General features: G+C 42.4%; 1 protein-coding gene across 3 annotated transcripts in view; it reads right to left on the minus strand.

Annotated features, from left to right (window-relative positions):
* SLC1A2 (solute carrier family 1 member 2) overlaps window positions 1–15,515 on the minus strand; it is a 131,216-nt gene that overhangs the window by 37,245 nt on the left and 78,456 nt on the right. For all 3 annotated transcript variants that reach the window (XM_075927483.1, XM_075927482.1, XM_075927481.1), the window contains exon 2: window positions 1,604–1,743. In XM_075927483.1, the coding sequence (XP_075783598.1) occupies window positions 1,604–1,743 (140 nt within the window). The remainder of the gene's footprint in view (window positions 1–1,603; window positions 1,744–15,515) is intronic.

The following is a 15,515-nucleotide window of genomic DNA, read 5'->3' on the forward strand; positions in this document are numbered from 1 at the left end:
GAAAAGATCTATTCGATTGAACTTTTAGGATTGCTCCCTGAAGCAGAGTAAAACACATAACATCTTTTCATCTATTCCAATCTCATATTGCTAAGGCAATGGGTCTACCCTTAAGAGACTATTTCATAATCCTGCACATATTACTGTTAAATAACTTTTTTCAATATTCAGACTAAACTTTTCATTGCTGAATTCTATCCCCTTTTATCACTCTACCATAGATCATCCTAAACAATTCCTTTCATTAATTACTACAATTATTTATTCATATTGCAGTAGTATCTTGGAGCCCTGGGTTTGGACCAGCATCCCATTGTTCCAGTGCTATGTAAGCAGAGAACAGAAAGACAGTCCCTGCCCAAAGTAGCTTGGAATCTAAGTACATCTTTAAAATACTTGTGTTTCTTTTTGCACTGTGACTGTATGTTTTCACCTTAGCCCCAGTGCACAATCTGCACTGTAATAAGACAACATAAGAAATCCTGAATTGTTTTGAAACTATCATTGGAATAACTTATGGTTCTATAATGATAACGGGTTGTTTGAGAGAGAAACTTATTTGTATAATCATGATCCTGGGAAAGGATCTTGGGAAAGGGGATCAGGCAACTTTGAGGAACTAGTCCAAACCCAAACTTCTTGTCCAGACAGTTTCAGTTTGTAACAGTTGAAAACTGTACTACTTTTATACTAAAACTGCAGCTGGTCATTCAAGGTATGAAAAATGGAGTGGGTCTGTGAATTCAATGCATTTGAAAAAAGGGAGTATATACAGGGCCAGTGAATCACAAAGAGATGGTTCTAACTGATCCAGATATAAAAGGTGTCAAAACAAGAAAACACTATTTCAACACACTGGGTCACTGAGTCCAGTATCTGCAGCAAGAGAGACATAGGAGATAAAGCTTGCATCTGTGTACATCTACACCGCAACACTATTTTAAAATAACTCGCTCTATTCCAAAATAACTTAGTCTGAGACTACACAGCAGGCAGTTCATTCAAAATAGTGTCAAAATACTGTCAAGTTGGAGATCTTCTTACTCTGACTCCTATAACCATCGTTGTACAAGGAGTAAGGGAAGTCAGAGGAAGAGTGCCCTATTTCGAAATAAGTGCTGTGTAGATGCTCCCAATTTTGAAATAAAATATGCAGTTGACTTAACCAAAATAAACTACACAAATTGAGCTAAGCCCTGCTGTGTAGACTCACCCTCAGACAGGCTGAGAGATGGAAAGTGTAAGGGATCGGATAAATGGGTTGTTTTTATATTTTTAAAGCGACTGAATAAAAAAGAAAATCTCAGTTTCCTTCAGTGGTGGTGAGAAATGACACTTAAATCCTATTACTTCCACAAAAGACATGCAACATGTACATCAACCCTGCAGGATTCCTTCGTGCTACTCCATCCATGTGACTTTTCCAGGCTTACTGAGGGGAAGGGAAAATTCAGTCTCCATGGCCTATTCACTCCTTGACTGCTCAGTTAAGATTGCCTAAAAGTTTGCCCTTACAGAACACAATCACTGCCTGTGGTATTAGATAGACAAATCAAAAGAAACATAGGATGCATACAATGCATACAAGTGGGATATATCTTACCAAATACAGTAAGAGACAGGAGCAGGTTTTTTCTGAGTGATTGACAGAACCGCAGGCATATATTCTTGCGTCTTGTCTCCACAGGGCTCAGGTGGCTTTCATGCATCCGCACCTCTACCTGCTTAGGCATATTGTTGGAACTAGAAGAAAAATGAACACCATGTAAGCAGCTATAGTACCAGGTTCCAGAAGAAACTGGGAGAAAACAGTTGAAGACCATTGTCACGTGGGTCTGGCAACTCTGATTCTGAGAGCAAAACATGGATTGTTCCAGCCTTTATAGAGGTGGATTCCCAAAAGGCACACAACCAGTTCAGAAGAGTCTGGTATTGTCAGTGATGTTCCCTACAAACATGGCCAAATACACAAAAACTTAAAGTTCTGTGGTATCCTCACTGGAGGAGGGAGGCAAGGCCTAAGCTCTGTCTATGGTTCACTGTGGTGTTCAGTGCCCAAACTGCAGGGTTCTGAGTGTGCAGGGCAAATTCAGGAGAATGTGCCCATGCAGCTGGGCTCTGAGGATCTGTCTACACTGCAGTGCTATTTTGGGAAACCGGAAGTTTTCTGAAATAGCTATTCCATGTCTATTGAAGCAGCCCATTATTTCAGGCTCGCTAATCCAACGTCCCTGTAAACGTCATTCTTTGAGGAGTAAGGGATGTTTCGGAATAGCACTTTATTTCAAAATATAATTGAAATAAGATACACAATTTATGTAGCTCAAACTGTGTGTCTTATTTTGAGTTACGGTGCTGAGTAGATGCACTCTGAGTGTGCAGAGCAGATATAGTTGAATGATACAAAGAGGAGCACAAGGAGCAGTGATTCTCACACTGACAACAGAAAGCGCAGCATGTGCTCCCTCTTAGGGGATGTGGGGATCTATTTAACTGTCTGGGAGGAAGCAGCACTCTAGCTATGCTGTCTCTGTGCTCAGATAATGAGTAGCAACATCCTGCCCAATTTCCAAATAGATATGCTAGAAAGCATCGGTGCAAGACGAGGAAGAATGTAGCTCTAAAATATTCAAAGGAAAACATAGGTCTATATAGAGCAGACAGGATATGCTATCTCAATATGCAAAGGTTGTAGCAGTGCTGGAGTTACGGGCAATGAGGCAGATTCCCCTTATTCTCTGGTCATTTTGAAATGCTTGAGTGATGCTAAGTGACTAGATCCTTGGTGTAACCTTCCAGTGCAGACTTTCCGTGGTGAAGTTTGAACAGCCAGCATAGGAAATGTGTCAGGAAGGCAGGTGGAATTCCAAGAGGGGGGTCATGGTGGAGGAGAGCACTACCACACCTATTTCTCTTCTGCTGCTCTAACAGCAGGTGAGGCAGCGCCAAATCAGGGAGCTCTTCATTGCTCTCAACTCTGCTGTGCTGAACCCAGCTCAGGCACAGGGAAGAACTGAGACCAATAGTCCTTTGATTTATCTAACATTTCAAAATAGCCAATTATGTATGTACTATGGTTCTCATCCTGATGCTCTTGTTCACAGTGAGTAGTACCTTACACACCAATTTGGGGTGTGTCTACACTGCATCGTTATTTCGAGATAACTAGCATTATTTCAAAATAACAATGTGAGCATCTACACAGCCATTCTGTTATTTCCAAATAATTTTGAAATAACAGACGGCTTATTCTGAAACCTGTAAATCTCATTCTACGAGGAATAACGCCTATTCCAAAATAGCTATTTCGAAATAAGGCAGGTGTAGATGCTCCACTGCTACTATTTTGAAATAGCTCCTCACCAGAGCCATTCTAAGTTATTCCTCCCCAGATAGCACGTCTACATTAGAGAAGCCTGCCTTGGACTAATTTTGAGGCTTCCCTGTAGTATGGACCTACTATTTCGAAATAAGCTTTTTTTAGAATAACTATTCTGGAATAGCATATTTCGAAATAAGCATGCAATGTAGATGTAACCCTAAGAGCCCATTAAAATAAATAGGCCTCCTCATGCATGGTACTACTTCTTAATCTAAAGAGGATAGATCATTAGGGTCCATAATGGGTCAAGTTCTGCTCTCAATTGAATGTGTGCATCTTCCACTGATTTCCACAGAAGTTTCATATATTTGTGCGAGGGCAGATTATATATGCATTAAAGTCCCAAGTCACTCTGCAAGGCCAAATATCATTTACAAGGTAAAAATGGAGCCCCAGAAATTGAACAAACAAATAACGCAGTCTGTTAGTCAATGAAAATGCTATGATTTACGGAGAGAACAGATGTTTGGTTCCCAAGTAACGGGAGAAAGATTACAAAAATTGAACACTGCTCTTGAGTTGTGATTTTTATCATGAACTACACAGTCTATGGTTTGTACTGAGATGTGGTGTACTAACTGCAGCACACTGAAAGCACTGAAGCAATATTTTCTGTCTCTGGCATGTTGATAAAAATCTCACTGCTAGCAGCAATGTTAAAAATTCAAAAGCCTAGATCATTATCTTTTGTGGCCTGTTTTGTTACATGCCTATGGCCATCTAGCACCACTGCTTTTAACATTTACAGCTAACAAATTTTAGAAACAATGATAGTCCTGACTTATAAAAAACATATTGGTAAGAATTTCCAGACTCTATGCATGTGGCAGTCACACTTGCACCCTCTAAGACCTAATATACACACAAGTTTGTCTTCTGAATACATCACAAACAACTCAAGTGAAGTATATGATACTAAAGTAGGACTTGATCTTGCTAACTACAGAGAACTTCTCTGAGGTGCTGAGCAGCCTCTAATTTGTAACGATATGGGGGATCTTTTCATTTTGATCTTGCCTAAAGTTTTCTGATAACTTATCTTCTATATTTCACAGGACTATATGGTGATAGAACATATGGTGTGGGGTAGAAGTGAGTCACACGTTCCATTTGAAAATGCAGTTGAGACTAAAGATGAACCCTACTTGCAAAAGCTTCAGAGGGGTAACCAAATTCATCTGTAACAGGAAAAACTTAAAAAACAACAAATAGTCTAGTAGCACCTTAAAGATTAACAAAACATGTAGATGGTATCATGAGCTTTTGTGGACACAACCCACTTCTTCAGATGACAGGAGAGTACTTGCAAAGTTTGGGTCTGAATGTTCACGTGGGAGTTTCGGTTAAAGCCCATCACCAGCTAAAAGCTGGTGATGTCCATAAATATCTGGAATTAGAAAGAAAGTGTGCCAGTGTTTGCCAACAGCTTCTCTCAAAAAGGCAATTCTGGCACACAGTCCCTTGAAAACCAACTAGGGTATGTCTACACTACAATGTTAGTTCGAACTAACGGACGTTAGTTCGAACTAACATTCATAGCCACTACACTAGAGCTCCGCTAGTTCAAATTTGAATCGAACTAGCGGAGCGCTTAGTTCGAACTAGGAAAACCTCATTTTACGAGGATTAAGCCTAGTTCGAACTTACTAGTTCGAATTAAGGTGTGCGTAGCCCCTTAATTCGAACTAGTGGGAGGCTAGCCCTCCCCAGGTTTCCCTGGTGGCCACTCTGGCCAACACCAGGGAAACTCTATGCCCCCCTCCTGGCCCCGGACCCCTTAAAGGGGCATGGGCTGGCTATGGTGCCCGTGCCAGGTGCAAGCCTGCCAGCACCCAGCCAGCAGACCCTGCACCTGGCACGGCACAGAGCCACCCACCCGATGTCCCCCAGCCCACCCCCTCTTCCTGGGACCAGGCTGGCGGCTCCCGGGAGCTTGCCCAGGACCGCAAGAGGCGGGCACCCGCCTGGGCTATTGCGGACATCGTGGACCTCATCCACGATCTCCGCACTAGCCACAGGAAAGTGGCCGGCTTGGGCAGGAGAGCTGCCAGCCTGGCCACCCAGGAACAGGTGTGCATGAAAATCAAGGTGGTCCACTGAGACCCCCAACCCTGAGCCCTGAGCTTACAATGGCCGTTCTGGGTCAGACCAAAGGTCCATCTATCCCAGTAGCCTGTCTGCCAACTCCTGCTTTTATAGACCTCTATCATATCCCCCCTCCATCTCCTCTTTTCTAAGCTGAAAAGTCCCAGTCTCTTTAGCCTCTCTTCATATGGGACCTGTTCCCAACCCGTGATCATTGTAGTTGCCCTCCCCTCTCCCAGCCTCTCTCTTCCCCTCTCCCACCTCCTTTTCCCAGTCTCCCCCAGTTTTGTTCAATAAAGACAGATTCCATTTTTGAACACAATTGTCCTTTATTTTGTACATCAAGAAAAGGGGCTAGGGAAGGGTAAGTGGAAGGAGGTGAGGGAGGAATGGGGTATGAGCCCCCGATGGGGAGGACTGGGCTGGCTCTGCGGGCTTCTGGGGGTGGAAGCTCTCCTGCAGCCCCCCAATTGCCCCCTCTCCCCAGATTGCAGCCTGCGGCAAGTGCAGCCGGGCTGATGGCCGAGTGGTGTGATGTGCCCAGTGTGGGCACTCAGGGCACTCCAAGCCAGGACTGGTTTTCAAGCGGGGCACCCCTGAGGACTATCTGTCCAGGGAGGGGGTCAGGTCCCTTTAAGCACAGCCCTCGGCTAGCCTGAGACAGCATCTCCACGCTCTAAGTCCTCCTCTGATGCCCTGCCGGCACTGCTTCCGACCATCCTTAAGCCCTGTTCAGGGTCCACTTAATGTGGACATGCTAGTTCGAATTAGCAAAACGCTAATTCGAACTAGTTTTTAGTTCTAGACGCGTTAGTTCGAATTAGCTTAGTTCGAATTAACTAATTCGAACTAAGTTAGTTCGAACTAACTCTGTAGTGTAGACATACCCCCAGTTAGTGAAGGTAAGGGAGGTAGTGTCTCTTAGCACAGAACAGAATGAATACCCCAGCAGAGTGGTACTAGCTAATATACTGAAATTTTTAATCAGACTTGATACTGAGGCTATGTCTACATGTGCACTTGCTTGACAAAACTTTTGTCATCCACAGGTTTTGAGGTGGAAGTATTTTGTTCACAAAAGTGCCAACAAACAGCATTCACACATACTGACCTTTAGCAACAGGGCTGTGTTGACACAGCCTTGTGACTAAACGCTGAATCATGTAGACATAACCTGAGACGAAATCACTTATGGTCAGCAAAGATCCACCATAGCACTTTGCATGGGAGTAGAAGTAGTAGGATCAATTTCCTCATTAAATTCCTGTTCAGGTATTTGTTATTATCAGTAACAACCATAGAATCCAGCCCTCTGCCCGAAGCAGGCCTAATCCCAACTAAATTATCCCAGCCAGGACTTTATCAAGATGGGACTTAAAAGCCGCTGGGGATGGAGATTCCACCACCTCCCAGGTAACCCATTCCAGTGCTTCACCACCCTCCCAGTGAAATAGTTTTTCCTAATATCCAACCTAGACCTCCCGCAGTGCAACTGGAGACCATTGCTCCTTGTACTGTCATCTGTCATAATACGTAGCAGCTCGACAGCACTTTTATCTCAAAATATTTCACTGAGTTAGAAAAGTCTTTCTGCCTGCTTGTTTTCTTCCATATGTTCCTAGACAGGGTATTCTTCACTATGCTTTGAAGAGTGATGTGCGAACACATAGTTGCAGCTGTGTTTCTACCTCAAAGGTAGTTTTGTTTCAGTGGGTGATTTCCTCCATTATAAAAGTAGAGACTGAAAAGCACTCTGAGACCCATTTTAGATTATGCCCCTAGTTCAATGACAGCATGACATGGTGGTCTTGCAATTTACTGGCAAATGTTTCCGGAATATCTAGAATTAAAGTGAAAGAAACATTTTTCTCACTTTGACAAAATTATGCTTTTTAATTATTTTATAGAACTGTTTGTTTGGGTGGTAGGGGAAAAAATATTTTCTCTGTTTTCTGAGCTAGAGAAGGAAGAAAAATTAAAAAGTGAGAAAAAGTGGAATTTTTCCCACCAAAAAGAAAATGAAAGCTTCCTAAAAGTCATACCAAGTTTTGACTTTGGATGAAAAGGTGAGAATTTGTGTGTAATGTTTCAATTTCACTGACCTGGTCAAATATAGTAAAGAGCACCATCTGGAGCGGTACATGCTACCTCATAAATGAGCTTTCCATAAAGGCTCAATCTAGCCTTAAACTCTAAGTATTACAGTATTTTTGTGATATTAATTTTTTTAAAAGCCAAACATTGCTATATATTCTGTTAAAATTTTTCTAAAAGGAGACATAGTAAGAGTCTAAAAAGCAACTTTCAGTCTATAAGTCAAAGAAAAATACTACCACAATTCTGCTATATGTTATTCCAACCTCAGCAGCATGACTTTGTATCAGAGCCCAGCACTGTAAAATAAATACATTGTTTAGAGAACTGTAAAATCAAAATCACATTTCCCTTTTTATAAAAGATTTTCACTAACTGATTTTAGGCCAGCGTGAACTCTTCATACATTGAGCTTGCTTTCAATGAGATGAATTTATGCAAATGTTCATATTATTTGTGTCCTAATGACCTATTTTTGATTAGAGTTTCAATTTTCAACTCTCTGCCAAGAATGTACATTAAGAAGACCATAAACTGACACGTATCTGAGTTGGAAATGCTTTGTTTTCCTAGACACTTCACCTTTTTGCTATATGATGTTGTAGTATTGAACATCCTGTCAGCAATACAACCCAGAGAAACCTAATATGCAGTACAGGGCCTATTAGAAAAGAGTCTGCAAAGCACAAAGCTCATTCTGTTTGTTTTTAAAGGCTACATATGTTTCCAGCAGTATATAAATAATAAGCACCACTAGTTCAGCTGAGTATTTATCTTTGCTCTACAGCACTCATCACTCCAGTATAGAAGTACTGAACAGGCACATTTTATGTCCATATTTTTTTTTAACAGAACAATATATTTGCCAAATGAGTGTTAAGACTCTTTATCTGAAAAGGGAGCCCCTCCAGTAAAGGTTTCTTCTTGGAGGAAAAGTGGTGAGGCCTAGCAGGTAAGAGCCCATGTCAAGAGTGTCTTGAGAGGTACAGGACTCAAAATCCTGTTCAAAATGTGATTACATGGAAATACAGTAGAGCTGGTCAAAAACTTTTCTGACAAAACAGTTTTCTATTAGAAAATATTGATCTGACAAAATCAAAATTCCCTGGGGAATATTGATTTTTGTCAACATTTTTATGGCAAATGATCAAAGTATTTCATTTTGATAAGATTGAAATGTTTTGTTTTGACTAACGTTTCAATTTATATATTATTATATTACATTATATAGAAACCAAAACCATAAAGTCAAAAACAATGTTTCAATAAGGTGAAAAAATATTTTGGACTCTTTCTGTGAAAAATTCTAAGAATTTGACCTGTTGTCCCAATTTGGAAAAAAACTTCAAAATCTCACCATTTCCTACAAAATCAAAAAACTATTTTTTCGTCCAGCTCTAATATATAAGAAAGGTCCAAACTTTAATTCCAGGTGCAGATGGAAACTTCAGACTTTGCAAACAATCAGATCCAAGCATGAATTTTGCAGTTCAGGACCAGTTACCATCTTCAAGTAGAGCCTAGACAGAGGGTAGAAACAAGATGGCTGGCGTGTTCACTCGAGTGTGAAACACTACTATTGTTCTCCCTGTGGGAGTTATGAATCAGCAAGTATTGTGACTCAGGACATGTTTACACTGCAATAAAACACCAGTAGCTTTTGCTTTTCGGCTGAGTGGACTTGTACTGCAAGGCTATAAAATTCCAGTGTAGACATCCGGGGCCCCAGACCCCAAGCTCCAATATGAGCCTGGATGCCTACATTGTAATTTAGTCCCTCAGCTTCAGCTACACAAGTCTAAGCATACATGGACTAGCTGCAGGTGTTTTATTGCAGCATGGAGTCACCCACAGAGATTGCATAGAACTTCTTTTAGCAACACAATCATTCATGTATGTGAACTCTTAACTTCCTTTTCTGGGCTTTTTGCATGCAGTGGCTTTGTTAACTGCTTAGCTGAACCCCGTGATCAGACAAAATTCACTCCTTCAGTAACTTCACTGCAGCTGGTGTATTGGAGTTTAGATTAGTTTGATTAATTATTTCCATGTCTGTCACAAGTGACATATCAAGGGCCAAATTCAGAGGCGATGTGTAAAGCGGTGTAAACTGGTCTACCTTCTACTAATTTAATCTCTTTAATCTAAATTGCGTAGCATATTTTAAGGTAATTTTGAAATAGCTTATTTCGAAATTTGGCACTGTCTACAAAGTGCCAAATTTCGAAATAGAGCACTATTCCAAAATGCCCTGTACTCCTCAGGGAATGAGGTTTACAGGGACATCAGAATAGTGAGCCTGTTATACTTCAAAATAACAGGCTTGCTCAAAAGACATGAAATAGCTATTTCGAGATACTTCCAGTATCCTAAAATAGCTGTGCAATGTAGACGTAGCCTCACAGACTGAACATGATACACTTACACCCATTTCTCCATATGCAAGTGAGCTCCTGGGAGTGCAGCCTCCTTTTTCTGTGGAATGCACAATGCTGCACAGCTTTGTGGCTGGCAGTTTTGCTCACTGGTGTATTGTGGTTTGTCATGTACACAGACCACCTCCAGAAGAGAGGGAAGTGAGCAGTCCCCCTGCTTCTGTGAAGACAGGAAACTTGGTTTTCATGTACACTGAGAGTATGTCTACTCTGCAATCAGAGGGGTGACTGCATAGGCACATCTGAGCTACCTTTGCTCCAGCTAGCTTGGATAAGAATATCAGTGAAACCATGGTAACACAGGAAGTTTGCACTCAAGTGGCTAGTCTGTGCTGTTGCAGCTTCACTGCTGTTACTCCAGGCAGGAGGGTCAAAGCTAGCTTGGGTACGTCTTTGATTGTAGTGTAGACTTACCCTTTACACTACCACTGTGATGGAAAGAGGCTGTGGTGGAAATGAGAAGACTTAGGGAATGCAATTCTGCTTGGCCACATACATTTGGGACTGGTTCCTTGTTGCACCCCCTGTACTATCCACTTGTCTATGGAGCAGGCAAAATCTGGCCCTAAATAAACACGTTCTGTTAGATTATCTCAGTATTTGCAGCATTATGGATATTACCTACAGTAAATAGAGGGCAGTATATAAAGCACTATTGCAGATCTGTAGGCAAGTTTTAGCTTTTAAACATTTTAAATGGCAGTTTCTTTTATTTTCTGGCACTCGAGCACCGATACAAAATGACTACCTTCACTACCCCCTCCGCAACCCCTCTGAAGGGCTTCTATTTGCCCTCACTTTCAATTATTTCTTTCCTCCTTGTATTTACAAAGATGAGTAAATATCGGAGAGGGCCGATAAAGAAAAGTTATTTTTTAGTTCCCTAAATAGAAGAACTAGAGGACACCAAATGAAATTAATGGGGAGCAGGTTTAAAACTAATAAAAGAAAGTTCTTCTTCACACAGCGTGTAGTCAACCTGTAGAACTCCTTGCTAGAGGAGGCTGTGAAGGCTAGGACTATAATAGAGTTTAAAGAGAAGCTAGATAATTTCATGGAGGTTAGGTCCATAAAAGGCTATTATCCAGAGGATAAAATGGTGTCCTTGGCCTCTGTTTGTCAGAGGCTGGAAAGGAATGGCAGGAAACAAATTGCTTGATCGTCTTCGGTTCACCCTCTCTGGGGCCCCTGGTGCTGGCCATTGTCGGCAGACAGGATACTGGGCTAGATGGACCTTTGGTCTGACCCAGTACGGCCGTTCTTATGTTCTTATGAGTATAAACCTAAAACTAGGGAAAAGAGGGTTTTTTCTGACTCATTAGGCCATTACCAGCCTTGCTAGTTAAGGGATAATAAACTGCTTGTTGCTGAGAGTGACAATTACTCAGTTCTCCTGTCATGGAGAAGGGTTCTGTTCCTCAAAAATATCTGAGCCAACATCTGAGCGCTCATACAGATGGTAGAAACCTTGAGTGGACACACATACATTAGAATGTAATTGAAGCCTATAAGCAAAGATTGTGATGAGGCCAGTGAAACTGGATTCTGAGTGCTGAGTAAATTAGCGGGGGCTGTGTTTAATTTAAGGAGCTAGTTCACTTGGGTCAAACAGGCAATCAAGTGTAAAACTCAGTACTGGGTGAACATGATTGGAAAAATCAGTCTTATTTGAGGTCGGCACCTATGGAGTTTCTGGGGGGAATAGACAGGTATTTGAGGACTATATGGGAAACTTAAAGCGTTTCAAAAGCATGGATTATTGCCTTAGAATATTGAAGGTTAGAAAGAACACAGAAGTCAACAAAGTTAACAAAGAATAGAGGGCTTACTGAATTTTGTAGCAGTTGTCATTTCAACCAGTAGGCTGTTCTGTTTATTCTCTAGCAGCCATTTGCAGATAACTTGGTATACTCTGTTGGATTCTGGATTAAAACATCTCTCAGGTTAGATAGCAGTTAACAAATGCACTACCTTATGAGGTGGTCAAATGATGTAAATGCCATCCTTCAATCACAGATCTAGCTCAGACCCCTTCCTGCTTAAAAGTGAGCCAAGGAAGAGGAATTCTTGACTCTCAATATTTCTACTGGCAAAATAAGGCATGTGAGAATGATGAAAATTTCCCAGTTTGTCACCAGCTATTGGTGGCTGAGAGGAGCAAAGTTAATGTGCACTTCTGCTCTGAAAAAAATCACAGTAAAAATGACATTGTGGGTTTGTGAGTCTACTAGAGTTTATTTGGGCATAAGCTTTGGTGGGTCAAAACCACTTCGTCAGATGTATCTTACCACTAATAAATATCAGAGAGGCCAAGTTAAGTCCTCAGCAACAGGCCTCTATGATATTTATTAGTGGTATGAAGGCTCTCTCCCAATCATCCGTATCTTGACTCACAAATCCCAAGTGGAAGATAAAGGATACAAGAGAAGAGCTATAAAAGTTTGAGGAAGATGACTAAGAAAAAAAGTGACTTTGCTCACAGGATGTTAGAGAAGATGGCTAACTTCCATGATCAACAATTATGAGTGACTAAGAAATTAGAGCTCAAGCATCACAAAACCTGCTTGTAGTGCAACGCCACTCTATAGCTGAAAAAAGCCCCTGGCTGTTTCAATGCATTGCAAGTGGTGGCAACAATTCAGATCCTTTAAAAAGATGTGTTGCAACCAAATATATTTTCCCAATTGGAATATATACCATAGCCATCTGTATATTATGCTTTAGATAAGTTTTTTCATGGCTTTATGGTATTGGAAAATCCTCTGATGCAGCCCCATGATCCTTGCAGGGGAAACTGAGCTGCAGAAATGCTATTGTGTCTGTGAAATCTATGCTTAATTTGGCATCACTGTTGCTATGTGTTGGCCAGCTATCAAACAGTGGATTATATACTGCTAAAGCACATTGGTCAGGTTTAAGTCATATGCCTCTTTGCAAGTATCATAAATAAAACGTGCCCACCAAAACAAAAGCAGAAGATAAGCATTAGTCTGCATTAAAGGATTTTTTAAAAATCCCCTATTCCATCACTGAAGACCTTGATTGAATTGCGACGTTATTATGTATGTTATTCCTTGTTATGTTTATGAGAACAAATACACCATGGTCCAAATACAAACCTCTGCTAAATCACTTAACCCAGGGCTGGAGCTGGCCCAGACGATGGCATTAGTAGTGCCGCATTTTGAAACATGACTTGCTTTTCTTAGTGGGAAGATCAGCTCGCTTTGGCTCAGCTTAGGAGCTTGCTCTTTCTTCTTTGTTTAATCTTTTCTACAAGCATAATGTCCCACATCTAAAGAAGGTAACCCGCAGCACACACAGTGCATGTGAGTGTTTCCAAGTGAAAGTGTAGTCATCTCCAAACTGAATTGATACTTTTGCTCACTCATCTCTACTTTCCTATTAAAAACTTATTGGGTGTGTTTAGACTGGCAAGATTTTGCACAAAAGCAGCCGCTTTTGCGCAAAAACTTGCCAGCTGTCTACACTGGCCGCTTGAATTTGCACAAGAGCACTGACTTTGTAATGTACAAAATCAGTGCTTCTTGCGCAAATACTTTCATGCTCCTGCTCGGGAAAAAGCCCTCTTGTGCAAGAATACTTGCGCAAGAGGGCCAGTGTAGACAGGGAAGAACTGTTTTGCACAAAAAAGCCCTGATGGCTAAAATGGTGATTGGGGCTTTCTTGCGCAAAATTGTGTCTAGACTGGTCATGGATGCTTTTGCGCAAAAGCACTTTTTGCACAAAAGCATCCATGCCAATCTAGACACGCTTTTGCGGAAATACTTTTAACTGAAAACTTTTTCCGTTAAAAGTATTTCCGCAAAATCATGCCAGTCTAGACGCAGCCATTATCAGAAAAGACTTTCACAATCCACTTGAGTTGGCAAAGTTTGAAATGAAATCCTTTTTGTTTGTTGTTTGAAACCTTAGTGAAATTGGTAGGAGATATCTGCTGAGCAAACACATTCTTTCACAGGTCCTCCAGCTTTTGAACCTGGCACAAAGAGCTTTGAACACAGTTGATAAAAGAATTTAAGGCAACACTACTTAAAGAAATAGACATAAAAAGGATATTTTGTAAGATCGCTTGCTGCTGAGAGTGGGTGGCTGGATTTGACTAAGAAATAGAGCATGTTGGGAGAAAATTTGGGAAAGATACATTTTAGCTATATGGTACACCAGTGTTTCCCAAATGGTGTTTCACAGAACCCTGGGGTTCCGCGAAGTGAAAATAAGGTTTCACAAGAAAATTCCATTACAATAACATTTTATTATTTAAAAAATAATTAATATTATGTGGATTTTGTTTTTAAATATGCGCAGTTAAACTAAATGTTGATCTCATGACCTTGTTTAGCATTTGTTTATTATTATCCTTACTTATATGTGGTCTGCTTTTTCAGCTCCATATATTAGACTGTTATTAGGTGTTCTGCAAAATTCTTTCGAGTTTAAAAGGATTCCGTGGCCAAATAAAATTGAGAAACACTGTGGTACACGAAAGCAAAGCTCCTACTGACTTTAGTGGTCAGAGATCAGAGGGCTCATGATTAACAAAGCATGAACTTACAAAAGGCATATATACACATGAAGGATCCATGCTGTTGTCTGCTACCATAGCAGATCCTTAAATGGTGATCAATAATATATTTTGTGAGTCCATGTGAGCGAGTTTGGGGGGTGTGATCACCCCCTGCAGGGTTTGGCGGACCCCAACGCCCAACTCTGTGACGCCGGTTGCTGGGCCAGGCCCTAGGCCAGCATCGTCTAATGCGATCACCCCGCTCCAATGAGTCCAGGGGATCTGCGAACCCTGCAACTGTCCCCCTCAATGGGGCTTTTCTGTTCCGTGACGTTCGGTAGATTCGCTCTCGCGGGGCCGGGCAGGTACCGGCTCCGGAGGTGGTGTGAGGGGAGGGGGAACCCGGGCCTACCCTCTCCTCCGGGTCCCAGCCAGGGACCCTAAGTGCAGGGGTCTACTAGCCCCCTGCATGGCAAACGTGGGATGCGCTCCCTCAACACATCTGCCCACGGACGCCAAAAGGGCCCCGCCCCAGGCTGCTTCCTCCCCTCCGCGGGGCGCGGGACCCCGTCCAAAAGATCCCCGGGGCCTACCATGGTTCTGATGTCTGGCTTGGTGGCCGTCCCTGCTCGGTGTCCGGAGGCAGGAGGTATCCGCGGGGATCTGGGGCCTTCGGGAGGCGGTGTCTGCCCACTGGCCATCCTTGGGGGTGGCGCTGACCTGACCATGGCCCAGGACTTCCCTGGAGCCGGTCTCAGAGGCTGCCCCCTTCCTCACTGCTGGCGGGCCCTTTTGAAAGGGTCCACCGGTCGTGATGTGCCCACGGGGCCCTGCCCCGCCCCTCCCTGGACACGGCAGACTCACCCGCTTTCCCCCGCCCGTCAATCAGGGCGTTTGCCTCCTGTGGACACACACAGGGGGCGGGGCCAGATGCCACTTGGCTGCACAGATGCGGGGAGAGGCCCTGCTGCCATCGCCGACTGTTCCCGGT

This window comes from Pelodiscus sinensis, chromosome 4 (assembly GCF_049634645.1).
Source record: "Pelodiscus sinensis isolate JC-2024 chromosome 4, ASM4963464v1, whole genome shotgun sequence".
Taxonomy (NCBI): Eukaryota; Metazoa; Chordata; order Testudines; family Trionychidae; genus Pelodiscus; species Pelodiscus sinensis.